The 27,749-nt window shown below is 37.6% G+C and overlaps 3 protein-coding genes across 4 annotated transcripts; 2 read left to right on the top strand and 1 right to left on the bottom strand.

The window, feature by feature from the left end:
- The first annotated feature begins 78 nt into the window (after positions 1–78).
- Positions 79–18,402, top strand: LOC149417178 (non-canonical pre-mRNAs endonuclease FASTKD5, mitochondrial-like). 2 transcript variants are annotated; one of them, XM_089639926.1, is made up of 6 exons: positions 79–157; positions 7,372–7,440; positions 8,473–8,603; positions 9,552–9,704; positions 17,550–17,776; positions 18,226–18,402. In XM_089639926.1, exons 2-6 carry the CDS (start codon positions 7,436–7,438, stop codon positions 18,316–18,318), a joined length of 609 nt encoding a protein of 202 aa, XP_089496052.1. In that variant the 5' UTR covers positions 79–157; positions 7,372–7,435; the 3' UTR covers positions 18,319–18,402. The 2 variants fall into 2 exon arrangements, with proteins under 2 accessions (XP_089496052.1, XP_089496051.1); XM_089639925.1 differs by lacking the exons at positions 79–157; positions 7,372–7,440; positions 8,473–8,603; positions 9,552–9,704 and adding an exon at positions 14,420–16,181.
- Positions 18,403–20,775: 2,373 nt separating this feature from the next.
- LOC149417177 (uncharacterized) lies at positions 20,776–22,956 on the bottom strand. The gene is made up of 2 exons (XM_089639924.1): positions 22,829–22,956; positions 20,776–22,516 (listed from the first exon to the last, which is right to left on the bottom strand). Exon 2 carries the CDS (start codon positions 22,490–22,492, stop codon positions 21,935–21,937), a length of 558 nt encoding a protein of 185 aa, XP_089496050.1. The 5' UTR covers positions 22,493–22,516; positions 22,829–22,956; the 3' UTR covers positions 20,776–21,934.
- A 224-nt stretch (positions 22,957–23,180) lies between these two features.
- LOC149417176 (uncharacterized) lies at positions 23,181–27,742 on the top strand. The gene is made up of 2 exons (XM_089639922.1): positions 23,181–23,390; positions 23,528–27,742. The coding sequence occupies exon 2, from the start codon at positions 23,578–23,580 to the stop codon at positions 27,064–27,066; it is 3,489 nt and encodes a 1,162-aa protein (XP_089496048.1). The 5' UTR covers positions 23,181–23,390; positions 23,528–23,577; the 3' UTR covers positions 27,067–27,742.
- Positions 27,743–27,749: the final 7 nt, after the last annotated feature.

Raw genomic sequence — 27,749 nt, 5'->3', positions numbered from 1 at the left:
TATTTTTTTTTACCCGTGAAACACGTTTTATTTTTATTTTTGGGATATGGCATTACTACTGACACATAACACGTGACAGACGAGGAGGTGAGAATAAATTGTGAGTCTGTTTACTGTTGATTTACGGCCGCTGTCACATACTACAGCCAAGCGATTGGTGAGTTCATCTAATCTTGACTTAATGATTACAGCATCTTTGGCTTTAATTTACAATCAATGTACATTGTAAATAATAGATGTCACAACTACATTACTCGACCCCACCCCACCCCACCGTGCCCCATAGAGGAGAGGCGTATTTATCGTACCCAGTAAAAGTACCAGGTATATTCATGCCGTACTTTGTACTTGCGACAAATCATCAAAATACTTGGTTCCCATAGACATATGAATATTAGTAGACCTGCCCTAAGTGATTAAAAGCGTATTATCCCCACTCCCCATACCGGTTCCATTGGAGCCGGCTGTGCTCGCGTATGGCCTCAAGTGAAATTTGAAAACGTGACGTCATCATTCTTGTGCGAACTATGGTCGAGGCATCATCGGTTCATTTTACGAAATAACACGGCAAAATGTTGACTTGTACTATGAAAACTTGTAAAAATAGATGTGAAAAAGAGAATAAACCCAATTGTCGTATTACATTCCATAAGTAAGCATTATTTTACTTTATTTTAAGCTTATTCACACCGTATTATATGGATCAGTTTTAGAAACATATACTATCACATCACAATGTAGCGATTCTCAAGTGTGCTCATCGTTGTTTACTGGGGTAAGTAAATTATGAAACATTTGTAAAAGTGTCTTAACTAAATACTCTGAAACTAACTACGACTCTGCAAACAGAAGAAATTTACTTTGCCGAATTTGGACTTCGCAAATTAGTTCATAACGTGGCGAGTAATTTGCGCTCCCATGTAAAAATGTCTATTCATTCAAAAGCAGATTTTACTTTTAAGAAGTAAATGGTGATATTATAATGCGAGATGCCTATTTACTGTCAGATTGATTTATTGACGAATCACAGTCAGCTTCACTCCCTTCGTTCTTCAACAGTTGATTTTACCCCTCGCCATTATCTTCTCGTCTATTAATTCCTATGTCTGTGTTGGTTCCTAAGTATTTGTAAATATCACAGGCCTTGAAGTACTTCGTACTTTAAAATACTACTGACTTCTCACTCTGGTATGTTAGAAAGTTGTAGGGAGAAAAGGGACAATGAAGTATTTTTGCCTATGGTATTTCTTTAGTAGAGTGAAATGAAAGTATTCTGACACTCTGGATTTACTCTTCACTCCATAGAAGGGGGGAAAGAGATATATTTTGTCGGTTGCTGTGATGCGACGCACTGTAAAATATCACCTTTTCGCTCGGTCCTATTAGAAGGGTATACGAGGAAAAATGACAGTAATGCGTATTCAGTCTACGTTATTACGCGTAATTTACGATGAAATTTCAGTTCAATCGCATTATCTGTTAAATACGTTTAGCTCACTACAGACTGTTTCAAAAATTTACTTAAGTATTATTTTTAAAGTTAACTAAATCTTTTCTTTTATTTTTATTTGAAATATTTGCGAGAAAAACTAGTCCCTTGTTACCCAATTATACAATACCGTACATTCATTTACAATACATTATTTTGTATGGATGTTTTTACTTAAAATTACTTCAAAAGCGGTTCCCATTATCCACTTCATTATGATATGTATCCTTCCTCACACGACGAAAGTTAAAACTATAAATATTAAATAAAAATCAAACCAACATTATGTATATTGAACACCCTCTAACTAATGTCATTCCTGATTGTTACTCCCCTCCCCACCCTTAAACTTCCCTGCTCAGTGCTCAGCACGCCTCAGGTCCCCGTCACTCTTCGTCCCAAGTCCCCAGTAAGTAGGTATAAAATACTTGAGAGTATTATGTACCCGATATTTTTTGGACCTGTACTCACTGTACCCAGTAACGAAAAGTACTTACAGGACCCACCTCTAGACTGCCCCATGGCCCCTATGTGTATAACCAGCGTTGCCATGTCAAAATATATAAACTCCCTAGCAAAGTCTTAAAAAATCCGTCCAATTGCACAAAAATGCGGAAAAATATATTGAAGTCTTTAAAATTTTTTCACTGACGGCAGTTTGGCAGTTTATTAGTTGCTCTTTATCCTCGCTTGGTTGTTATGTTGATTGTCGAGCTTAGCGCGGCTTTCATATAATCCGTAAATAGTAGCGTATTCAAATTTGTATTCAAAGAAAATATCATTAGAGTGGGCAACGTAAAAAGTAAACAATAAACATATCATTGCCAGTATGAAAACATTGGTTTTGTCCATTTATTGCAAATTAAGTACGTAACTACCGAAATGTTTCCATGCCAAAGTATCATATTTTGTCTGTGTGTCGCAGGCACTGCTCCCGCTGTACGCCGATTATTATTCATTCAATTCGATTAAAATATTTCAAAAGCAATTTTAAATGTATCACTAGTTATCGCGGTGTTTCAAAATGTCGATTACCGCAGTTTATTTTTACGACGGTTTAATTTAAGAGTTGATTTTTGACAATGTATCCCACTTTAATCCGCCCCGTGCTTGTTATTTTTTTTTATATTAACTCCACACAGGAGGCCCTGAAGAAAATAATTTCCCTCAGGGCCTATGTCATCTTTGGGGATGCTGTGTGGAGGGTCTTTTTGTGGAGAGGAAGGAGTGAACATGGGTATTGAAGAGTCCCATGTTGTAGGAGGGAGGAAACACAGAGGCCGGCAGTTCGTTCCACAGCCGAGCTGTTGAACTTAAGAACGAATCGTAGAAGCGACCCGTTCTCATGTGACAAATGTCAACTGTGTACAAATGTTGGGCGCGCGTTTGGCGTGTATCCCGACTACACACCGGTTCCGAAGTGATCTATGACGCTAGTTCCTCAGAGCATCTTCCATTGTAATACCGATAGAACAAGGACAGCATACCTACCTGACGCCTGTGCTCTAAAGATTGCAGTCCGTTTGTTAAAATTGGGGAATCTATCAAACGGACCGCCCGTTTTTGCACAGAGTCAAGGGTTTTTTTCAGGTATTTAGGGGCTCCGGACCAGAGATGGCTGCCAAATTCGACAGTAGGGCGCACTTGCGATTTGTACAGGGTCAGCAGTTGTGTATTATTAAAGTATCTGCGGGTACGTCCAGCTTCTGAGAGGCCAACTTTACTCTGGCTTCGATGGAGCCCCCATACCTGAGCTGGTCACTTATAGTTATACCAAGCATATCAATGGAAGGCCTGTTCGGAAGATTCCTTCCGTTGAAGGAGACTAGATTATCATTTGGATCCCTTTTAGACGTAATCAGACAGGATTGGGTCTTTGAAACATTAAATTCGACGAGATTATTTTTACCCCAGGAGGAAATACTCTCGAGATAACCTCCATTCTCTGCTTCAAAGCCCTCCGAGCCGTTGGAGTTTGTGTGCCCTTTGGGGGCTTGTCAAACAAAAAGCTATCATGAACTGTACTGTCATCCGCGTAACAATGAATCGGTGCACATGTCAAAAGGTCATTGATGTGCAACAAAAACAAAGTCGGAGACAGAACCGATCCCTGTGGGACGCCAGCATTTATGGAGTGCGAGGAAGAGGTGAAACCGTCAGCAACCGCCTGAATCGACCTATCCCTTAAAAATTCAGCAATCCACGTACACAGGGATGCGGGAAGTCCGTAAGAAGGCAATTTGTTGACAAGTCCTCGGTGCCAGACCCGGTCAAAGGCCTTGGATATGTCTAGTGCGACCGTTTGGGTCTCACCGTGACGTTCCAGGCACCGCCCCCAAACATGCGTCACATACGCGAGAAGATCACCGCACGAGCGGTTCCGCCGGAATCCGTATTGACGGTCGTTGATAATTTTGTTCTTCTCGAGGTATGTGAGCAGTTTGTCGTTGATCACACGTTCCATCACTTTGGACAGAACTGATGTGATCGCTATGGCGCGGTAGTTGGCCGGGTTGGAGCGGTCACCTTTCTTGGGAATAGGGTGAATTACCGCTTTTTTCCAACCAGAGGGCACAGTGCCACACTTCAGGGACATTTTGAAGAGCTTTGTCAAAACTGGAACTATTTCCGCAGCACACCTCTGCAATACCAGGGCAGGTATTCCATCAGGTCCACTAGCTTTGTTAACATCGAGCCCCCGTATGACGTGGAGTACATCCCGATGCCGGATCCTCAGCTTTTTCATATAGAAGCCGCAGTGAGGAACCGACGGCGGAACAGCACCTCCGTCGTCGAGGGTCGAGTTTTCCGCAAACATTTTCCCTAATAGGTTAGCCTTTTCGGTGGCGGTGTTTGCTAGTGAGCCGTCAGGTCTGGTAAGAGGTGGCAAACTGGGTTTGCAAAAATTTCGACCTATTGAGCCCGCAAGCGACCAGAATGCTCTGCTGCCATGCGGGCAGGCAGCCAGCTTTTTTCTGATCTGCAGGTCGTGTTCGAATTTTGACCTATTAATGATTCTCTTGCATTCCTTTGCCGATTTGTTGTATGCTGATCTGCTTTCGGGCGTTCGAGATGTGTTGTAGGCTCGGTTAGCCGCGTTTTTTCGTCGAACTGCTTCGGAGCATTGTCGACTGAACCACGGCTTTGAGCCCACACCAGTTTCTTTAGTAGTCGATTGTATGAAGCCATCCATCGCCGATTTGATGACTTCACCAATCTCCTGGGCACATCTTGAGGGGTCCGAAGTCCGAAAACAAACAGCTGACCACGGAAAAGCGTTGAAATGGGCCCGCATACCGAACCAATCTGCTGACCTATAGTGCCACACTTTTCTCCTCAGCCTCTCATTGGTTGGTCTGAGGTTAACGGGGATTGATGTCGTCACTAGGCAGTGGTCAGAAGATCCCAGAGGCGCTGTGACGTCAATCTTATAACCGTGTGGCACAGTAGTTAACAATAGGTCTAAAAGATTGGAGCGGTGAGTCTGACATCAGGAACCCTTGTAGGCTCCTGAACCAATTGCTCTAATCCGTAGCAAATGGCAAAGGATTCCGCCTGTCGGCCAGCCGAGTCCGTTGGGCCTGAAAACTTCAACCATGGTTCGTTATGAACATTGAAGTCCCCCAGAACAATAAACTCGGCCGAAGGGTAGCGGGGCAAGAGATCATCAATAGTATCGCTCAAATGTTTGAAGAGTTCGGAAGTGTCTGATTCGCTATGGTTCGGTGAGCGGTATAAACATGCGTAGAATCTTGCCGTACTGGCAAGATTGACGCGCACCCACATTACGTCGAATCTGGAGTTTTCCGGTGAAGGTTATGGAATCTGGAGGTTATGCGGGGATATTAACTGAAAAATAATATTTCTTTTGCTGGAGTCGGTGCACTATTCACGAAATTGCTGTTAATATACTGGGGGATAAGAATGGTTTAGTAGAAACGGCACTCATAATCGTACCGCATACTGCGTTAGCGGCCGCAGTAAAACAATATTAGAAGTTGACAGACTTTTAAACGGCCCGATCCCCATGTATTTTTATTTTTTTTTTAAATTTTAACTTAAAAGAAGACACATTTTACTTTCATAACTCAAAAATACACATTCAAAAAAAAATAATAAAAAAATATATATATAATTGTTTACTACATAACTGATATAAGTTGATTTTAATTTTGGTCGCTAATCTTAAGAGCAAACAGTTTTTTCTTAAATATATTCATTCTATTTACTGATGTCAAGCTATTGGGAGCGCCCCGTGGCTCACGAAAGCGGCGCTATACAAATTGTCCAAAATATAAATTATTATTATTAAGGAGATTGTATATGTATGTGTGTACACCCTCGTGGCCTATAATTCTTTTACCACTCTCAGTCTTTGCTCAATGTGTGTAGTTTGTTATGTTGTCTTGTGTAGTGTTCATGAACGTGTGGGGTTTTTATAAATTTTGTGTTCGTGTGTATAAAACCGTTTCGGATTTTTTAGATAAATAACCATATTAGTTATATTGTGCAGTTATAACAAAGTACGTGCAGTTTTATGATTTTCAATAATTTCGTTTCTTGGTATACTTTTTGGTGGGGGTATCTGGGTTATAATTAAAAAGTCTTTTAATAACTTTATTTTTTATTATTTGTAGGTCGTTTTAATATGTAATGTATTTGTGTATGTGTGTTTATATGTTTATTTTATAGAAAATTAATGCAATCGTATTAAGACGGAGATCCCGGAGTTTTTAAACAATTTGGTTGATTTGACAAATATCGATTTACCAAAGCAAATACGGAACGCATAATCAAATTGGCCGAATTTCGATGCAATTCAAAACAGACCGGGTCAATATCACAAATGTCCTCTGAAGAAGCGCGAAGTTAGCAACTAAACGCGAAATGCGAAAGTGACCGTCTTTTTGACGATTGGAACAAAGTGCCAGCCAAAAAAAACTTGGGTGAATATTATTATAAGTAAAGATTTTAACCAGTATACGGCCATCTTCACCGTATACATAGATATACCAACGCTGCAGCAGCGTATTAGGGAATCTTTATAAGTAAGACTGAAATCGTTCTCACATTGGAACTTTTCAAATCTCTCCTTTAGATTGAATATCATTCTTTATCAATTAACCCCTAAAGCCCTAACATTTTGCAATGTTGCTTACGATAACTGTTAGAATACAGATACCGCCAAAATTATTTTGCAAAGCATTACACTTGATAACATATAAAATCGGTGTTTTTGAACGTATTTCAAAATAAAATACCGAAGCAGATGAAAGACTCTTTCAGATTTTAGTATTTATGTATGTTTTAAAGGCGCGTACAGATGGGTTTTTAACTGTAATTACTACTTTACACGAAACCACAAAGCACATAATTAGACAAAGAAAATATATAAGTTAACTTTAACTTAGTTTAGTGTAAAAATATTTATTTAAAAATTTGCAAACCTTGCCAAATATTTTTCAAAATTTAAATTTTGTTTCATCTATTTAAAAAAAAATCGGTGGCATTAATAGTATTTTTTAATTCAAAAAGAATGTGCTGTATTCTTTCTTTCTAACGCTATTTAAATCGTATTTCTCAACGTAATACAAAATGAGATAACATAACTTTTATGAGACCGTGTCAGGCTGGGAAATATATCTGGTAAAAACATTCCACTGTTGTTTCTTGTCGGTGAAGAATATCTCCAAAGATTGCCCTAGGGTTTAATATCATCGACATCCCTCATTGTTCGATAACCCATCGAAGTACATACTGATAAAAGAAACCAAGAAGGAAATAGGATCCCATTAGCTTAGTTGATAAAGCAGCGCCCGGCAAGACGAAGGTCATGGGTTCAAGTCCTACATGCGACAGTAGCTTTTTCTGTTTTGTTGCAGGTCTACGTTATTTTGAGCTGAGACCAATTACCATCACATAACTGGATGCTATCACAGCAGTGCTATGGACAGGGGCATTTAACTAAGCTTTGGCCTCGAAACTCATTTGAAACCGCCACGCCCACCTCAAAATTCTTATAGAAAACGAATAATATGGCTAAAAGCTCAGATCTCATTGGTGAGAACAGAAGGATTGGTTTGATCTCTCGCTCTCTACCATAATGACTCGTGTAACAGAAAGAGATGACGGAATTTTGACAGTTTCAAATCATTCAAACAAAATGACAGTGGTTTATTTATACACGCGGGTTGTCATTTTCTGCCGAAATACTATCATTTCCGTCGAAAATATTGCGTGTTAATGTTGTTCGTGATAAAAATACAATATAAGCCAGTATAGTGTTAGCGAGTTACAAACATATTATATTCAACCTACCTACGTAAGTTCAAGTTTAAAGTGAATTAACAGTTTTAGGTTATTCGTTCGGTTTTTTGAACAATGCTTCATACTTGACATTATGTCTTCCTCCACAACGTATAAATGTTATTTATTATATCGATAAACTTATTCATGTTATTGATTAGTGTTATCCTGTATTATCTTATTGTTTTGGTGAAATTAAAGATTTTTTAACATATGTAACCATGAGTTCATGAGGCTGAAAAATGTCGGAATTCTTCGTCATACTGTCGGACAATCATGTTTTGGAAATTTTCTTCAGTGTTTTTGCAAATTTCTTGTCATTTTGGGTTTCTTCTTCTCAGATTTACAAGTTTCATCTCAAGGAAATGCACTGTAAAAGTTTATTTTCTTAGTCAGGCCCTTGGAAAACATTTCGACATTTTTCTGCTTCAAGGACATTTTTATTTTTAAAATATTTTTTTTGGGCTAGTGAATGAATGGAGTAGGCCGAGAGCAATTATATTGTCTATGGTTGCATCTTACTTTTAGATGACCTTGAGTTTTTTCTATCTTGTCTACTGCTCTTTTCCGCACGGTAGGTACTGCTTGTATATCTGTGGTTAAGTACTGTATAATTCTGTTGTATACAAAAAGCCCGAAGATATCGATCTAGAGAGTGGTATATTTATGGCTATGGATCTTCCCAACCCAGAAGCTGTTTTTATCAAGACGGAACCCATCAAGAAGGAAGGCGCAGATGAAAAGCCGTATAGGGATATAGAAATTCACTTCTCGGGTGTAAAAAAGGAATATTTGCATTATGCCGAGAGTAATCATTGTTTTTTCTCAACTATAAAATTATGTCCCGTCTTTCCGGTTTATAAAAAAGGTCTGATTTTTCGGAACACGCTCTGACAGTTGGGCCTACGGAGCGTGCGGGCCTGGGCGCCCGGCCCACGTCCGTTCCTAGTGTCACTGGCATTTTTTAGTAAAATATCCGGGCCCCGTCCCGGGCCCCCCTTAGGCCCGGGCCCCAAGTTTCGGACATGGTTAACTTGCCCTCTCGGCGGCCCTGGGCGCAAAGTGACTGATATGCATAAATGAACCACTCACTGATATGGTATGTCTATTCAAATCGAATGGCAGACTAGACGCCATAGATTTAAAAAGCGTTAAATGTTGAAAGCATGAAAAAATTCACGCCTATAACGTATTAAATAATAGAGCAAAATGTGTTTTAATTTTCAGAGCTTACTTTGCGATTTATTTTCTATCGAGGGAATTTCATATTATTAACGTTTCGGCATAAAAAAATATAGATAGTATCTTTAAAAATAACGTTTTTTTGGAACTTAAAGCAAAAACAATTACAAAGAAACTTATTATAAATCGGTAGAAATTGGGTAGGCGGAGACTTAAACCCCCTTCAGACCATTCAATTTAGTTGGTTCATCCGTTGTGTGTCAACCGTTGAGTGTTGCGTACAGACGGCGCAATGGTTGGTTCAATTTTGCCAGTTGCCACTCTAGGGAACACACGTAGTATGCCTCCTACTGTAATTAGTAGTTAATTTTTTATTGAATAATATGATTTTTATATAATGAAAATTTTTACTCTCCAATGAGGATCTACTGCTACTTGCTAGTAGCTTCTCAGCAGAAACTTAGTTAAACAATGTTATGCATATAATTCAAGCACAAATACAAATAATCATTAAAATAACACCGACGGCAGTATTATTTAAATTTGAATAATTCGTCATGTCCTATTATTCCAGTTACCAATAATGTGGAGACTATTCCCATCAAGGCCGAACCAGGACCAAGAGAAAAGGGTGATAGCGGAATTCCTTGCACGGAAATAGAAATAGATTTTCCGGATGTTAAAAAGGAATGCTTAAAGCGCTCTGAAAATTTTGACCAAACAGAAGGTAAAATAGATTTTTGTTTTTCTGAATTCATTTTGATAATTTTCAGTTTTCATGATGGGTGACTACTTATGGAGCTTTTCTTTTTCAGACCTTATAACAGACCTGAAGACGCATCCTGAAAAAAAAACTTATTCATGTTCCTTCTGCAGTTATTCATGTTCTGTAAAGGATTCTTTAAAAAGTCACATGCTTACACATACCGGAGAAAACCCTTATTCATGTTCCTTATGCAGCTATTCATGTTCCGTAAAGGATTCATTGAAACGTCACGTGCTTACCCATTCTGGGGTAAAACCTTATTTATGTTCCTACTGCAGCTATTCATGTTATACGAAGAGTTCTTTAAAAGTTCACGTGCTTACCCATACAGGAGAAAAACCTTATTCATGTTCCTATTGCAGCTATTCTTGTTCTCGAAAAGGATATTTAAAACATCATATTCGTACTCATACTAGAGAAAAACTTTATTCATGTTCTTTCTGCAGCTATGCATGTTTTCTAAAGAGACGTTTAAAAAGTCACATGCGTACCCATACTGGAGAAAAACCTTTTTCATGTTCGGACTGCAACTATTTATGTTCTCAAAAGGGACAATTAAAGCTTCACAAGCTTACCCATACTGGAGAAAAACCTTACTCATGTAACTTCTGCAGCTATTCATGTATACGAAAGGAAGCATTAAAACGTCACATGCTTACCCATACCGGAGAAAAACCTTATTCATGTTCCTACTGCAGCTATTCGTGTTCTCAAAAGGGAGGATTAAAACCCCACATGCTTATTCATACGGGAGAAAAACCTCATTCATGTTCCTTCTGTAGCTATTCATCTTCTCAGAGGGGAACTTTGAAACGTCACGTGCTTACCCATTCTGGAGAAAAACCTTATTTATGTTCCTACTGCAGCTATTCATGTTACACGAAGAGTTCTTTAAAAGATCACATGCTTACCCATACTGGAGAAAAACCGTATTCATGTTCCTTGTGCAGTTATTCATGTTCTCGAAAGGGACTATTAAAACGTCATATGAAGGCCCGATTCCACGACAATTCGCGCCCTGTGCAGTAAGTCTCGATGGCGCCCCCGACCACATTTATTATTATTATTCAGTATATCATTCAAAAACAATGTTTTAGGAATGAAAAAGGACCTGATTTTACTAAGTACCGTTTTATTTAATATAACAAAAAATCTTCGACTAAAAAAAAGGAAAATTTTGTTTTGAGGAAATAATACACGAGAACTTTACATACGTACTGTTAACTTAATAAATACTATCTATGCGTGTTAACATAATACTGTAACATAATTTTTAATTGATTAATAGAGACAGTTAGCAGTGCCGCATTTGCATGTTGTAGTAAGGGAGGCAAAAAAGCGGAACCTATTTTATCGCTTCATTTCTCATCTAAATATAATACATAAATGAGTTCCACCTCATTTATTATAAGAATATCGTACTGAACACAATGATCAGGTAGGAAGTTTTGCCATGGCATAGGTATCTATAAAAATCATTCATTACAATAAAGGTACAAAGACCAAGCACGTGACAAAGCTCGAAAATGACAGTTACGGATGGATTTCATAATTGTGGTCTAGGGTTATGTTCAAGGTGCTGCTATTTTTTGACGATTTAGCACCGTCTCAAAATATTATTTTTTCTCTAATGGCAACTATCTAGGTGAAATCGTAAGTATGAAAATAATGATCTTGTGAAGCGATTTTTTTTCGTATTAGTCCCGATATGGGGTTCGGTATGAAACAAAGTATCGTGCAAAGCAGGTATAACAGTTTGGCCGCTTCAAGCAAAACCTGCTAGATCACAAAGCCGGGACACTGAATCAAATCAGTCTCCTAACTTGTTTGGGAACCTCCAAAAATTGTTTTTTATTTATTTTTTTAAATTAACCAAAACATTTAAAGATGTTTTAATAAAGAAGAATAAATAGAAAAAAACGATGTTTTTTGTAAAATCCCATACAAATTAGGAGGATGCTTTGAATGAGTGTCTCGGTCTTGTGTTCTAAGAGGTTTTGCTGCAAGCCGGCTAATGGAGGTGCGAAGCACAATGGAATAGCGCTTTTTGGGAGGTAATAGGCGCATTTTATATTTTGTCAGGATGCTTCAAAATCGCATTTTTCGTTCTTAACCATAGATCAGAATCATGAAATCATCTGTTACTGTTATTTATCAGTTTTGTCATTACCCGTACCCAATCGATGTTTTTGTCTACACGTTCGTGTTTGAACCTTTGTCATAATGATGTTTATAGGTATCTATGTCATGGAATAATTGCCTACCTGATCATCGTATCTTGAAAAATACGATATTCGTATAATATATAAGATGGAACTACCAAAACACAGCAGCGAAGGTGCCAAAGCAACAGCTCCCCCAACGTCGCCATCAATGTACGAAAATCGGCAATGCCAACACAGGTCACTCTCGGTACCAATTACCAAAATAGAACACGTCCCCTTTTTCATCCCGATCAGACAAACTGGATAAAAAAAGGTGTCATGTAAAAGAGCCATCAGGAAAGCAAATATGAAAAAAAAATCAAATAAGACAATAGCTAAATTGGATTCCAATAAATAAAGGACTGTTATACAATGTGCTCATTTTTATAGGTAAATTTGTGAAAATGTAAATAGTAATTTACCAGTAATGTAAATACAATAAGATTGACGCATATGAAAAAACAGAGTTACAGAACTGCAGATATATAGAACTGTATAGACATAAAACAAAGAATAACACTAAAAGTGCTAACAATACAAATTTGAATGCACACAAATGCTCCATTCAGACCACCCACCCAGCGCTCTATCTCACTTACACTCACCTGACATCGTAGATCTCCATTCCATTTGATTTTCCTTTTCCCAGTTTGTATTGAAAAATTAAGCCTCGAGTAGGCAAATATTTGGGTCACGACATACGCCCACAAGGCACTTCTTGTGTTATTCTTTATTTTATGTGGTTAGGGGACTACAAATGTACGAAGAAATGCCTGAAAGTGAAAATAATTGCTGTGCTAACTGTAAAAATATAAATTTTAAGCAATGAAATGTAACCATGTAAAAATTAATTTATATAAGTAAATTGTAATATCAACTAACTTAATAAACAATAAAAAAGAGATGACCGAAAATGTATTATTAGATGACTGAAAGTAAAGGGAGAAATCAGAATCAGGGAAAAATCAGAATTTAAAAAAATAACATACATTTACCATTACCTGCCGAACAGTTTATACTAACACACATATAATGAGGTGGGAATTAAAGCATACAATTATGTATGTAAGTACCAACTTATGGAAATAACATATATTGTTATTTTGTATGAAGCTATATCAAATATGTTTCAATAGACACCGATTCATCGTCACTGAAACAGAAAAACATTCATAAAAAATAAGACAATAAATAATTGGGCAATTAAGTTAAATACCAAAGGATTTCCGTCTAAATATTGTTGGGAGACTGACACCCCACAAATAAAAATTTATTTGTTTGCCCGCTGAACTAGATTTTTACGCCTGTTTTTGTGAATCTTATTATTCATATCGCACCCCCTTCAACCTCACAGGTGGGTCCTATGAGTACTTTTCGTTACTGGGTATAATGAGTACAGGTACAAAGAAATACCTGGTAAAAATACCGATGACAAAGTATTTAATACCTACCTGAGGATTGATTCAGAATAAGTAATTTCTGAACTGTACTCACATAAATTCTACCCACATATTCCCCACAATTTTTCTACTCCCCTATTAATTATTCGAAATCCATGGGGAGGGGGGTTGTTAGAGAATTTCTGTGAAACTTAATTGCCCACAAAATATTTCAGCTGTGTACTTCCCCACAAAATATTTCAAATCCATAGGGGGAGAGGGGTTGTTACAAAAACTTCTGTTAAATTTTTTTCCCCAAAAACAAAAGTTTATATGTGATTCCCCACAACGATTTTTCAAAATCCAAGGGAGGGGAGGCAGCTGTCAAAAATTGCCTGTCAAAAAATTCCCCACATTTATCCGAACAAAAATAAAAAATACCCATCAAAAATACCACTTCAAAATACCCATCAAAAATGCCCTTGAAAAGTACCCATCAAAAATACCCGTCTAAAATACCTATTAAAAATACCCATCAAAAATACCTATCCAAAATACCCATAAAAATACCCATCAAAAATACCTACTAAAAATACCCATCAAAAAACCTAACAAAAATACCTGGTAAAAGTATCTATTAAAAATACTTAGTCCCGGTATAAAATACTTGTGAGTATTTTGGAACCAGGTATTTTGGAGATTTGTCACAAGTACGAAGTATCGCAACAGTTTTAAAAAAAAATTTTTTTTTTAGCCTGTATGAAAGTGAAATTCCGAAAATGACTAAACGATAAAAAATATAATGATATAAGAATATAAAAAAAATTAAATAGCATTGATAATATATAAAATATAATATAAATGCTAATTTCAATAGAATTTTGTTTTAATTCCGGAGGTAGAATTACATATAGAACTTGTGGGGAAATGTTATATAAGTGCCCCTGAGGTGATATCTCACAAAAGCGGCGCTATAAAAATTGTCCAATATTATTATTATTATATTATTTGTTCTTCCCAATTTTGTGATTTTGAGCACCTTCTGTGGGTATTTTAAAACGTACGCATTGGCAACCCCGTTCCGAACGTCAAAAACTGTCAAAAACAAGCGCGGTAGAGAGTGGTTTATTTATTCGCGGTAATAAGCGTATGTTGTGCAATACTTTGTCAATACTGTACAGTTAATAATCAAACAATAATGATGTTTTTAAAGCCATGTACTAAACAGATGCTATTTCCACATTCTTTAAAAAACTTTATTATAAAGCCGAGCACCAGATATAAACAATGTAACACAAGTGTTTTGAGTATGGCTGCTTGTGCTTACAGGCATTTGCACGCAAGTTATCCAGCCGTATGCGGAAGTTTATCTGTCTCAAGATTGTCAGAAAATGTAAAAGCTTATAATATAATGTTAGCCAATGAATCAAATGGCTACTCATTAGCGAAATTCGATGACAGCGGGACTTTTGGAGATCATTCTCTTAAAACGTTTGTAGAAAAACTTGATTCAAAATCTGGCGAGGAAACCCCATCAGAAATTCTCGATAATTTCATTTGGTTCTCTAACTTTTCACTTAAAGAACATATTGACATATCGTCTAATATATTCGATAACCATATAGACGTTTTGTCTGATAATATCCAACATTTGAGCGACGCAGAATTGGAAATAGTTTTCGTAAATCTGCACAAATGGGCAAAGGATAACAAAAAATCAAGAAACTACATCGAGGTCTGGTGTGCACTGGATGATGCTATCGCAAAGAGAGTTTATGATTGGGGATTAGATAAGATGGTTTTCTATTTAGATCACGTGTACCATTTAGGTCTAGTCAAAAATATGGTTTTTCCAAAGCCTGCCATTAATAAGCTCGCAAGAAAGTCTAAATATTTAACAGAGCAGCAGTTGGTTCAAACTTTATTTTATATCGGCGCTACTCGCATTCCTCCATGTGAAATGCACAATCTTGAGGTTAAACTCAAGGATTACGTAGACTCCATAAAGATGGAAGAGCTAGCTATCATGTGCATGGGATTTATGAAAGCCAAGACTCTACTCAGAGAACCAGCATTAATTAGTAAAGTTATACAAAGGTTTGTTAAAGAAGTAGATGCTTTGGACGACTTCACTATATCTGTGATTGTAACATTACTGAGGAAATCTGTTAAAAAGAAACAGATTGGAGACCTAGAGGCTTTGGCAGAGTCTCTTGTGAAACAAGTACCCAGATTAAACCATACTGCTTGTGCCAACATTGCATTGCTCGGCACCAGAATAGGATTGTATCATAAAGATTCCCTCGAGGTCATCGCTAATAAGATGATCGAGGATCCGTCTGGTGCAAGTTTATTGGATATGGAAAGACTGTTATCTACATATACTATGTTTAATTTCAATCACAAGCTTGTAGATGAATTGACGTCGACGATTCGAGACGAATTAAGAAACCCGAGACTAGAACCTGAAATCCGTCATCACGGAATGTGTTTCATCAACTGCCTATATTTTCTAGCAGTTGTTGGTAAATATCCCCTCGATCTGATCAGCAAGGCGTTGAGTCGTGAATACATCAAAGAGGCTTACGGAGATAATTATAACCTGGGGAATTTGGGTCTAGGTCTCGATTGCTCTGTTGAAATAGAGTGTCGAAATTACCAGGGTCCGCGTATGGACTTTGGTCGGCGTTATTACTTATCTAGATTTCAATCTTCCTATATTCCCGAAGTTGGAAATAGATATAGTAAGAATCAGACGGAAACCACCATGCTGGATGTGATGTTGCTGATTGAAAAAATTAGAGGCAAAAAATATATGCATACAGGTTTTATTTTGCCGCACTTTGACAAAGCAGGTAATTTGCAATCCTTTTGTTTACGAATTATTATAACTGTTAAAAAATAACCAACACGTAAAAAACATTTTGTTTTTACTATTATACATTTTTACAATTTTTTTTGTTTTTGTTTTCTGAGGATTAAACCTTCCTCTCTAGGGACTGAGAGTAAATGAGTGAAACGCCCCATTATTTATTTATAACTTCTGTAAATTTTTATTATGTCATAAAATTTCAGAGAAATGCACGTGTGTGCGTGATTGCCACTAAAAGTTGGTAGAATGTATTGTCATCGACAATGAGTTTATCTGCCGAGTTTCAGCCCGATCGCATGTTGGGAAGTGAGTTATTTCCACTTGCAAGATTCCATTTCATTGATTCAAGAAAGCAAAAATCCTAATTCAAATAAATGTATTTAAAAATAGGACAAGATGCCTTTTTTCCTCACTTTTCAATAGTAATAAGTTAATGATAAGAATAACTAGGTACTTCCCAACCTATCTCTTCCTTTAGCCTCACAATATACCTTCACCAGGGCCTTGAGCCCCAACACTCGAGTTAGGTATTATTAATGCCTTTCCTCCTAGATGCCTTGGTAAGTTGGCTCCTGGAGCGGACTGCTCCAATTGCGCCTGCACAGGGCCGGCCCAATAGGAGCTGCTATAGCCCCTGGCTATAACTGGCTTTAGACAGTTGGAAATCTTGAGGAATATTCACGCTAACCTTCAACATGCCAAGATCTAAAACAAAACTTGTGTTACAATGAGGGGTCATTGACATACCCCAAGCAGCGTAACATTATGCGGCTATGTTTATAGGTTTTGTAGGAATACGAAAATATCAGCACAATAAATTCGGCAGACGCCATAGGGTTTATATTCGCAGTTATAAATTCATTGGACATCCAAAATGCATGTTTTATTTTATTTTGTGAAGTTCATGCACAAATACATATTGAAATGTTTTCTGATTATTGTCTAACCTTTGGGACGTCAAGCTCCTCCAACAAAGTATGTATTTCAGATTACCATATGGATACAAAGGACACAAATTTTTCATATCCAATGGGTAATTTTGGCACTCTGGAAGTTGAAGAACTTAATTTACCACTTTAGTATAAAATAAAGTAACTATCCGCGTCTGTCTGTTTGTGCGCTTAGTTCTTCTAAACCATGCAACGGATTTTGATAGGGTTTCCACTATCATTTAGAGAATTTCTTCCGGAAAGTTTATATATATAGCGATTTTCAAATTTAAAACACATGATTTTTCATTACTTTGCATTGCATTGCCTTAAGCTGATACAATACATGGAGTATGGTAAATTCCGAGATTTAGGTTACCCCTCTGTTGGCAAATAAAGCAGGTTTCAAATTTTTTTTTTAGATATTATCATTGGAAGTAGTCCGAACGGAGAGAAGGTCAAAGTCGAACAGCACTTTCCACACAAGCCCAAGTTCGGGGAACTCCAGCGACCACCGGACAGCGTCAATACGTGGCTGGCGTTCGTTATTGTGGGAAAACTGTGCTACACCGCTAATTCAATGCAACTTCTCGGAAGCACTCAGATGAAGATGAGACAGTTGAAGAAGATCGGGTTTACTCCTGTTGCGGTAAGCCCAAATTCTAAATTACCATGTTAACAGCACTTTAAAGTAATCACAATGAACTGACTCGCCCACTGTATCTTCTACATGCAATCACCTCTACTCTCCAATAAGTTGCTCGGCCTAGTAACAAAGCGAGTCACTTGACCGAGCACTCGGCAGATGCAATTCGGCCTTAAAGATAATATTGATGGTGTATTCAAATACATTTAACGAAATTAAAAATATTGGATTTTACGACATTATTTTCAGTATATTTTCCAAATAAAATAAAAGCAATTTGCCCAATATCGCTATTATTATAATTTTTGTTATTATCGCTATTATTATGCATTATTTCTATTTTCCTTATTAATCATTGTTTCTACCGTCGTAATATTATGGATGTGCGCCTAGTTTTGTGGGTGATTTAATAAACAAATAAACCATTTAAAATATATTAACTTTTCCAACAGATATCTAACTTGGAGTGGACTGATTTGGAAACAGAAGAAGACAAAATCAAGTATCTTCAAAATAAAGCAAAGGCCGTAAATGTGAACTTTTAGAGAGAGGAGTTGACGATAATGCACAATTTTTATGTTTATTCGTAAAATAAAATTTGTAAATACTTAATTAGTAATTACTAGTAATTTAATTGTTTTATTTCTAATCTCAATGTAAACAGAATATTATGCAACAGGGAGCAAGGAATTAAAATTAGATAAACAGTGCAATCAAGTGGATTCAGTACTTAGGGCAATGGAAGATGCTCTGAGGAACTAGCGTCATTGATCCCTTCGGCACCGGTGCGTAGTCGGGATACACGCCAAACGCGCGCCCAACATTTGTACACGGTTGACATTTGTCACATGAGAACGGGTCGCTTCTACGATTCGTTCTTAAGTTCAACAGCTCGGCTGTGGAACGAACTGCCGGCCTCTGTGTTTCCTCCCTCCTACAACATGGGACTCTTCAAGACCCATGTTCACTCCTTCCTCTCCACAAAAAGACCCTCCCCACAGCATCCCCAAAGATGACATAGGCCCTGAGGGAAATTACTTTCTTCAGGGCCTCCTGTGTGGAGTTAATATGTATATTAGGGTGTCCCAGGACATAAGGAAGAATTTTTTTTTCATTAATTTAAATATGCATACCCTCTTATTTTATTCCATTTGATCCCAATAACTCATATAATAAATATTATTTTGATTAAACACCGGCAACCCGTGCCGACTTGATGCCAAACATATGGTACCGAGTTAATATGGAAGGATTTTCAACATTCATTTTTGTCGGATAAATAAAATTTAAAAATGCACAAATGTTCAATTATGTAGTATTTTATATTTAAAAATGGTTAATTGATTAAATTTTGTCTTCATAGTTTGTTTTTTACAGTCCGGATAAATTTTCCGGTGTTCCTGAACGCATCGTAACAAAAATTTTTTTTGTTCCTATTCGACCGTGAGATTAATCCATGAAAATCTTGCATTAACTTAACAGTTCTTTCAGCTGTATCATTCACTACCCTCAGCGGCGACACCTTCTTTCTGACTTCTTGATACAAAGCATTATTTGACCACATCGTAGGGAATTCGTTAAGAAAACTGGCATCTGTTTTCAGACGGTCAAACAAATACTTGTTCTTGACTGAAATGAAGTCATAAATATTTTTCTCTGAAAAAAGTCACTAAATTATGATATGAACAAAAATTTCAATACAAAGCATAATTTAAACTACTTAATAAACTTACCATACAATTTAATCAAGATCTTCCTTCGATGGGATGTAACGTTTGTCATGGGTTGATAAATTATTATTTTTTATATTTCGAGCATTTTTATTTTAGTTGTTTGATCCACAGCGTAGTCAAACAGCGATAAAATAGATTCTTCATCGGTCAAATACCATAACTGCTTACTGAACAGAAATAAAGCTGCCATTGAAATGTTTTCATCAATTTTTTCTTAAGCCTTCATCGATTTCAAAAAGCAAAAGTCCTGGTAAGGTGCTTTAACTGCTATAATACATTGAAACCATGGCTTGACATATGATGTTACTATGAACGGGCAAACGTCTAAAAGTGCCGCCTTATCCTTACCGGTAATTTTAAATTGCGCACAAATTAATGATATTTTCAAGGAATAAAGCGCATTTGTCATCCATCGAACACCTGGAGGCCGAATCTTAAATTTTCTCGCTGTATCTCTTCCTAAAACTATCACACAGAGCTCTAAAAACTCTCAATAGTCATCTTCAAGTATTTTTGTTGTCAGTGCAGTATGGTAAAAGTCAAGCAAATCATCGATTTCGGAAGCGGTTAGGTGCAATGTGAGATTTTCTCTGTAGCACTGAATTTTATCGGGATCAACATTTTTACAGTTATCTCGAAATTTTTTGAAGAGTGGTATATCAGGGCTTGTAGTCACTTGACTGATTTTTACTTCAATCACAGCTTTTAATACCAACTATGGATATACTTGGTATATATTGACAGTTAAATTCACTTTCCGGATATTGTAGAAGAAAACTTCAAGAACTTGTCCATTAGATGGCAGTTTAGAACCCGATATTTGGTGTTTTACGACTCCTATTAAAAATATACTCTTTTTAGAAGTGCGTAAATCTAACAACATCTTGCCTGAATGAGTGATTTTCGTTTACTTACAAAATAGCGTGTTTTGTCAATATTAAAACAAAATTAGAGGGTATGCGTTCAAAAATAACAACTTTGATTTTTTTGGGACACCCTAATGTATATATAAAAAAGGGCAGAATGAAGTTTTATGCTATTATAAATTTGTGCAAATAAGTCCTGTCCCTCTGTATCGGTGGTGAAAATATGTATAAGAGTTGTATTGGAAGTCTTAAGATCAACAAGATTATAAAAGGAATATTTTCAATTGGAAACAGAACAATGACCATTGAAACCGACTAAATTATTATGAATAAATCAATGTCACTTCGGACAGGAGGATTGTTGCTATTAATTAAAATAAATGCAGTTAACGTACAAAACACAAAATACTTCTTTATTAAACGCAGGCAGCAGAATATATTGCATTATAAAATCATCTAATTTCTAAGAATATTTTAGGTAAACAGCTTGATGGACCAAATAATATATCAACACTGAGATTGTGGAGGGCTTAAAGTCAAACAAAGTTAACTACAAAAAACATATAAATAATTCTAGGTCTCAAAGTCAAATAACATTATTTACAAAAAAACATACCAATAAATTTAGGGTTATATACAGTTTGATAATGCCTTCAAAGGGCGAAACAGCTGTCACGCGTAATAATAATTACACAGCAGAACTTGTTTAAAAATAAACTGTTTTTATAAATCCAATAACAATATTATTGAATATATAAAAAATAAAATGGAGTTCTACAAATTAAACTTAATAACAATAAATATATATAAATTTAGGGCTTGAAGTCAAAATGGTATGACTTTTTGTTGGTTTGACTTTGAGCCCTCAATTTGCCGGTATGCCTTTTTGTATAAAATCTATTTGACTTTAATGCCTAGAATTATTTGTATGTTTTTATAACATTTTTCGACTATAAGTCATCTATATAATAATGAAAATGACATATTCTGCACACTGTCAAGATAGAGGAATAAATATATTTAAAGGTTTTTTTTTCTTTACGTAGTTATGTTATAAATTATCCTGAAACATTGAACTTTATAATTGAATATGCCAAACTCAGTTTATACATCATGTGTATCAGAACAAACCCTTTCTAAGCTTTTTGGAGTAAAAATGTATTCAAAAACAAATCTATGTCGTCACTGGATACAACCGAAAGGATCATGTGGTACGAGCGAGACGGAGAGACAGCAGAACAGACATACATATCTACTCAGGAATCGCTGAAAATCTGTCAGGTACGTCGTTCACCATGTACATAGTTTTAAAGAAAAGTTTTTGAAATACTGCAAAGTTTGATTTCTGAAACATACAGATTGGAGTAGTTCTTTACGTAGAGCACATCTAAGTAGTTTTCAAAAATCAGAAACTAATACACTTCAATAAACATAATTATATCACACAAAACTGTTGTAAATGCTGCTTTACATTTAATCTATGTTTAAATATCATAATTATCACTTAATTAATGAATAATAAAGCCAGTTAGTTCTGGTAAATCATTATAAAATACTATACACTATTTTGAGGCATCAGATTTATCTGAAGTGTCACTATTACTGGAAGTAGGTATTTGCGACTGAACGAGTTGATAGAATTCCTGTGGTGTTAGATCTTCTGCCTGGGAATCTGTGTTCAAATCTCTTTCGAGATCTAGATCTGTGATATTCTGATCCTGCTCATTATCCGGGCTCAGCAATATATCTGTATCACAGACAACTTGGTTCAAGCGTGTTTTTAATCGGTGAGAGATTTCTTCGAGTTCGGTGAACTTTCGCTGAAGAGTTTGACCGAGCGGGGAGGCAATGTCGATTCCCTCAACTGTACCGTCGGCAGTTCTGGTGACCTGCTGTAAGATGTCCGCCAGTTGGGCGGAGCTCGTCGGCGGGGGCACCCGAGCCTCACTCTCTGCGTGGCCATTGGAAGCCCCATGTACCCCGTTTGATAGGCGGCTTGTGAATTGCTCTAGGAGGTCAGTCAATGCATCAGCTACGCTCTGTCTTGCTGTATTTTCTGTCCCGTTGAGAGGAGGTGGCGAATCGCCACCATTTGTGTCAATATTGTTATCCATCTTCATTTGGAATGCTGTATTTGTCTGGAGCTGGAATACCACATAATTACATTAATCGAGTTATTATTTGGTAACATCTTCATTTTGTTCTGAGAACGTATACATAATTAAACGCTAGATTACTACCCAAAACAGATATAAGTATCACAGAATTAACGAAATCAACTCAAATTCGCTTCATTCTACTAACGGCGACCGCAATAAGTTACAAAGCGGCTGTCAAATCACTAACAACTATTTTCAGAACGTAAATAACACAAAAACGTAATAAATAATAATGGGAATGGAAAGCAAAATTTCGATTAACTAGAAAATTTTAGTAATATTATCAAACTTTATTACTTCTTGTCAATATTCCGATATTCTGTTACCGTTTCACTCACTATTCTACTATCCTATCCACTATTTTCATGCTTTCTTGGCATAATATGCCAAATATTGCCAAATTATTGCATCAGGGAAGTAGGTACCAACGCTTTGTGCACTCCTGGCAACTAAGCCAACATTCTGATTTTGTTGGTTTTGAGGGTTTTATGAATAATTTTTGAATGAAATTTTTTTTTAAATTAATAAAATTCATGTGAATATAAGTATTCAATGTTTTAAAAAGTCATATATTGCACAAAACCGAAATTAGAAAACTATGTTTTTTTTTGTAGCGGCAACACCATGCCGTTGACAATCCACAATGCAATCATGGCGGTTTGAGAACGTTTCCCGTTGGATCGCCCTGTTATTTTTACGTAAACAGAAAGTAACTTCGTCTATTAGATATTGTAAATAGTTTTATTTCATTACTTCATAAGTACTAAAACCTAAAAAAGTGGAAATGTGGACGTAGCACTGACGGATCGTTCGTCTCACTGACGACCGTACTAGCGAGTGTATTTTTGGGCCAAAATAGGTATAAATTCATTTTACACCTCTTTCCAGTTACAGTGGTGTTCGAAAAGAGTGTATTTAGTGCAATTATTGTTAATGTGGTTTTCTTATTAATGCTCGCTGAAAATAAATTAAAGTTATTTGTTTATTTTGTTTCAGTCACCACTTTCAGCACTGCCAGTTGTTTGTAAGGACGACTAAATGTCAGAATGTCGAATGACTACTCCAGAGAGGTCCTGAGGAGGGTTGTGGCGCAGGTATGCCAAATTATAGGATGGCAAGGCATCAATTCAACACCCCTGGACATACTGGTGCACATCTTGGAGAAGTACATCCTAACCTTGTGTACTCAGACACAGCGTTACGCTGAACAGTTCAATCGTACGGAAGCCAACTTGCACGACCTGGGGCTCGTGTTTAGAGACATCCATATTCCTCTGCAAGAGTTGAGGGAGTACACAAGATGCGTTCCTCCCGTTCAGTGTCATCTGAATGTTTCCAACTTTCCCCTCCCCAAGGAGTCCCGCCTCAACTTCCTCAAGCCCGGCAGCCAGGAGGTGCTCACCCGGCCGGTGCATGTACACGAGTACCTGCCTGCCATGTTCCCAGAGAAAGAGAAGGACTCTGCACCGCCCATTGCCAGCACTGTGGAGATCACCCACAACGGCACCGACACGCAGCATGACGAGGTCTGCAAATCTCCCGAGATATCTGTCACCGATGTAGACAAGCAGAAAGACATTTTCAAGCGCCCTAATGACCCAGTTTCCCTTACGCCACCCGGACTCAAGAGACCGAGACTCAAGTTGGAGGAGGAAGATTGCCACACTAGAGAAATCAGCAGTGTCATGATGACTATGTCGGGTTTTCTGTCTCCGGCACGCGAAGGCAAGTTGCCTGAAGCGAGAACACCCATCATAGTTCACGACACGCATCCGGAGAAAGCCAAGAGCAACCCGCACCACCCGCCTGCTTCCCCGCACCCGTCTGCTCCGCCTCATCCTGAACGTTCTGAAAAGAAATCTAAAAAGAACAAGGCGCTGAATGGGAAAATTGATAAAGGCAAAAAGAAAGAAAAAGTACATAAGAACATCCCCACCGGCAAACAGAAGAATGCAGAGAACAGGAATAACAAGTTGGCTATGCACCTGGCTAGAGGAAAAGTTCGTCCTTCCGGTTCGGTTAAACACCATGCGGGTGAAATGCCTCCCTTGAAGCAACTTCCTCTGTCATTAGATACCAACTCTAGACCCATTAAACAAGAAGAAATAGAAAAGCCAGCTAAAGTGCCCCCGGTCCCGTTCAATCCTGCGCTGCAGCCCCCTCCATTGGTGCAAATACACAAGAACCCTCCCCAGCAATATCACCCGCCTCATGCTATCAGTGAACCCCCTCTACCACCCAACATTACTATTAAAGAAGAAGTTATAGAAAGTGAGAAGTTAACCTCTCAACCGGACAGATCAAAGTTAAATATTTTTAAGAGAATTTCCAGTAAAATTAAAGAGGAAAAACATAGTGACGTGCATGATAGATTTGTTCATGATAATGGTGCAATTAAAATTGAAAAAAGCATATCTCGATGTAGTTCCCCTACCCTGGTTATTGATGAGCCCGATATTGCTAGGAAGATGGCGCATGTTAACGAGTCTATAGATTTTGTAGTTTCTAATTCCATTGTTAGTCATTCTACCAGCTCTAATTCTGCAGTCGACCTTACATCTAAGAGAGCTAACCCCGTAGTGAATGATGTCATCAATGTGGATGAGGATTCTAATGAATTTAGGAAACATGTCTTCAAACAAGAACTAACTGATGACTTGCCAAAGGATTTGTCAAAACCAAAATTGAATGCGGTGCATAATTTGCCTCCTAGTCCCATAGTCAAGGAAAAGAAAGAGAGAAAAAGGAGAGAAAGAAAACCCAAACCAGATAAGGCATTGAAGGAGTATACCAAAATGTTGAAGAAACAGCAGTTGGAAAAAATGCAGAGCATGGACGCCGCAAATGCAGAAATGAAATTCTCCCCTCGGTTAGCTGGCTTCCCCATGTTTCCTCTCATTCCTGGAGCTGGTCCCGGCCTTATTCCCGGTGGAGTCTTCTCAGGGTTCGTCCCCCCCAACTTAAGGGGACTCCTGCCACCGGATACATCCAATCTACTGCCAAATCCTTATTCAATGGCGCCTGGTGCGTCGGGGAGTTTTAACCGTCAAGACTTTCTGCAGAGTGTCCCTGGACTGATTCCTTCCAACATTAGCAATCCTTTGTTATCTCATCTTAATCATAGCTTTGGAAAACCACCTCACATGCCTCAACACCCCAATATATCATCTTTCTTACGGAGGCCAAGTTTAGAAGTTATACCTATCGAGGATGATGTTATTCCTCAAGCACCTAACAAGAAAAGTAAACAATCGTATTTGTCCCCGCCTTTAGTAATTAAAGAAAAAGAGAAGCTAGACAAAAGTAGAATTTCTCCCAATAATAGCATGATTGTAAATAATATTAGTACAGCGAGAAGTAGCCCTGTAAAGCACAGTCCACCTAAACCTAACCCAGTTATAAAAGTGCCCACTGTTAAACCAGATATAACAATAAAATTAAATCCACCTGAAAAGGTGAAAGTTGTAGATGTACCTAAACCTGAGCCTGTTCTCAGTGAAGAGCCTATTTTACCAACCAAGGAAAAAGAAAAGGACAAATCTGAGAGGAAAAAAGATAAGCTTCATAAAAAAGAAAAGAAAGATAAGGAATTAAAGATTAAAAAGAAAAAGGATAAGAAAGATAAGCTGAAAATTAAAATAGAAAAGAAGAAAGAAAAAGAAGAGAGACACGACTCGAAAGAGAAGTCCAAGAAGGAGAAGAAAGAAAAGCGTAAAGAGAAAGAGAAAGCGTCACCGCTCACCATAGCAGAAGGTTTGGTTCCCAAACTTACTCTTAAACTGGGACCTGCTTCACCAATGCTGCCTCCTTCTCCAGAACACGCGCGAAAACTTAACATAAAGCCAGTGATTCGAAAGGAGGAACCGGTGCTGTCGCCTCTCGAGCCACTGCCGATTCCCGAAGATCGCTTATCTGTTGAAAGAAGTCAATCTCCCGAATTGGCGAGGATATCTGCCTTGGTGACTAGGCCGCCCAAGTCGAAACCGCATCATAAACACACTTCTCCAGTAGTTAAAGCAGAGCCCAACACCGATTTAGGCAGATCTCTTTCACCGCCACCGACACCCAGTAATTCATCACCTACGAGGAAAAACCGACCACCGACCTCCAAGTACAAGAAAATATACTTTAAACCGATACCTAAAAGATCCGATGGTTCGGTCATCGATTTGGATCAAGAGGAAGGCCCCGTGCCCACTAAGGATGTGACTATGCCGGAGAAGTTCCCCAATGTCCCTCTCGGAACACCCTTCTACATGGATCCCCAAGGGACCAAGGTGTGGATATGTCCAGCCTGCGGTATTCCCGACAACGGCTCGCCCATGATAGGCTGCGACGGAGGCTGTGACGGTTGGTACCATTGGATATGTGTGGGCATCCATACACCCCCCGATGACACCGAGGACTGGTACTGCACATCCTGTATAGCCAAGAAGACGGCTATGGTCAGCGCGATGGCGGGGGGCGGACAGGCGGCCAAGAAACGAGGTCGGAAGCCCAAGGCGGAGAAATCAAAAGAAATTCTACTAGGCTAACTTTTTTACATAGTTCATAGTGTACATAACGTTTATATAAGATAACAAGGACTTGAATCAGATTAATTAATTTAGTTACTTTGAATGTCGTGTTTTCTCGGTGATAAGCGGGCGTAGCGTGCTGTAGTACTTGTTGCATATACAGAATAGTGGCTTATTTCGGGAAAATGCGGCGTGCTAATATAAAATATATGTATAATTATTTGGAATTAATACCTAATGGATCATATTGCTCGAGATGTATGAATCTGCTCTTTATGTTTACTTGTTGGATGCTGTTTAAATTAATGGTCAAACAATATACACAATGTTAATTTTCTTATTTTGAGAATTATATATTTATATACATACTTATAAATGAAATAATAATACAAATATTACAAATGTTCGCTTGAATGAATTATTGTTGTTGCCCTGTGGTGTATATTTTTATAGCTGAATGTTTTTTTAGCACAACTAAGGATATATTCTTGTTTTTTTTTTTTAAACAAAAAAAATTTGGAAAATTAGTTTTTATCCTAAAATGTTGGCTTGTTTCACATATAAAAATTTTGAGCATATTGCCTTTTCGACATTCCACAATTTGCCCAAAATGTCTTGTTATACTTCTGTACATATAATGAATTTGTTACTTTGTTTTAAATACCATGGGCGCAATGCTAGATTCATTAGGGAGTCATTTG

This window comes from Hesperophylax consimilis, chromosome 15 (genome assembly GCF_061612785.1).
Source record: "Hesperophylax consimilis isolate HC1 chromosome 15, BYU_Hcon_1.0, whole genome shotgun sequence".
Lineage (NCBI taxonomy): Eukaryota > Metazoa > Arthropoda > Insecta > Trichoptera > Limnephilidae > Hesperophylax > Hesperophylax consimilis.
Note: the sequence above shows the minus strand (reverse complement) of the source record. Positions and strands in the feature narration are given on the sequence as shown.

Excerpts from the sequence above, each read along its gene's own strand:
- LOC149417178 (XM_089639925.1), top strand. The coding sequence starts at position 14,525 with ATGATGTTTTTAAAGCCATGTACTAAACAGATGCTATTTCCACATTCT. Across the intron at positions 16,182-17,549 it reads GCCGCACTTTGACAAAGCAG|ATATTATCATTGGAAGTAGT; the intron begins GTAATTTGCAAT and ends TTTTTTTTTTAG. Across the intron at positions 17,777-18,225 it reads TCGGGTTTACTCCTGTTGCG|ATATCTAACTTGGAGTGGAC; the intron begins GTAAGCCCAAAT and ends CTTTTCCAACAG.
- LOC149417177 (XM_089639924.1), bottom strand. The coding sequence starts at position 22,492 with ATGAAGATGGATAACAATATTGACACAAATGGTGGCGATTCGCCACCT.
- LOC149417176 (XM_089639922.1), top strand. The coding sequence starts at position 23,578 with ATGTCGAATGACTACTCCAGAGAGGTCCTGAGGAGGGTTGTGGCGCAG.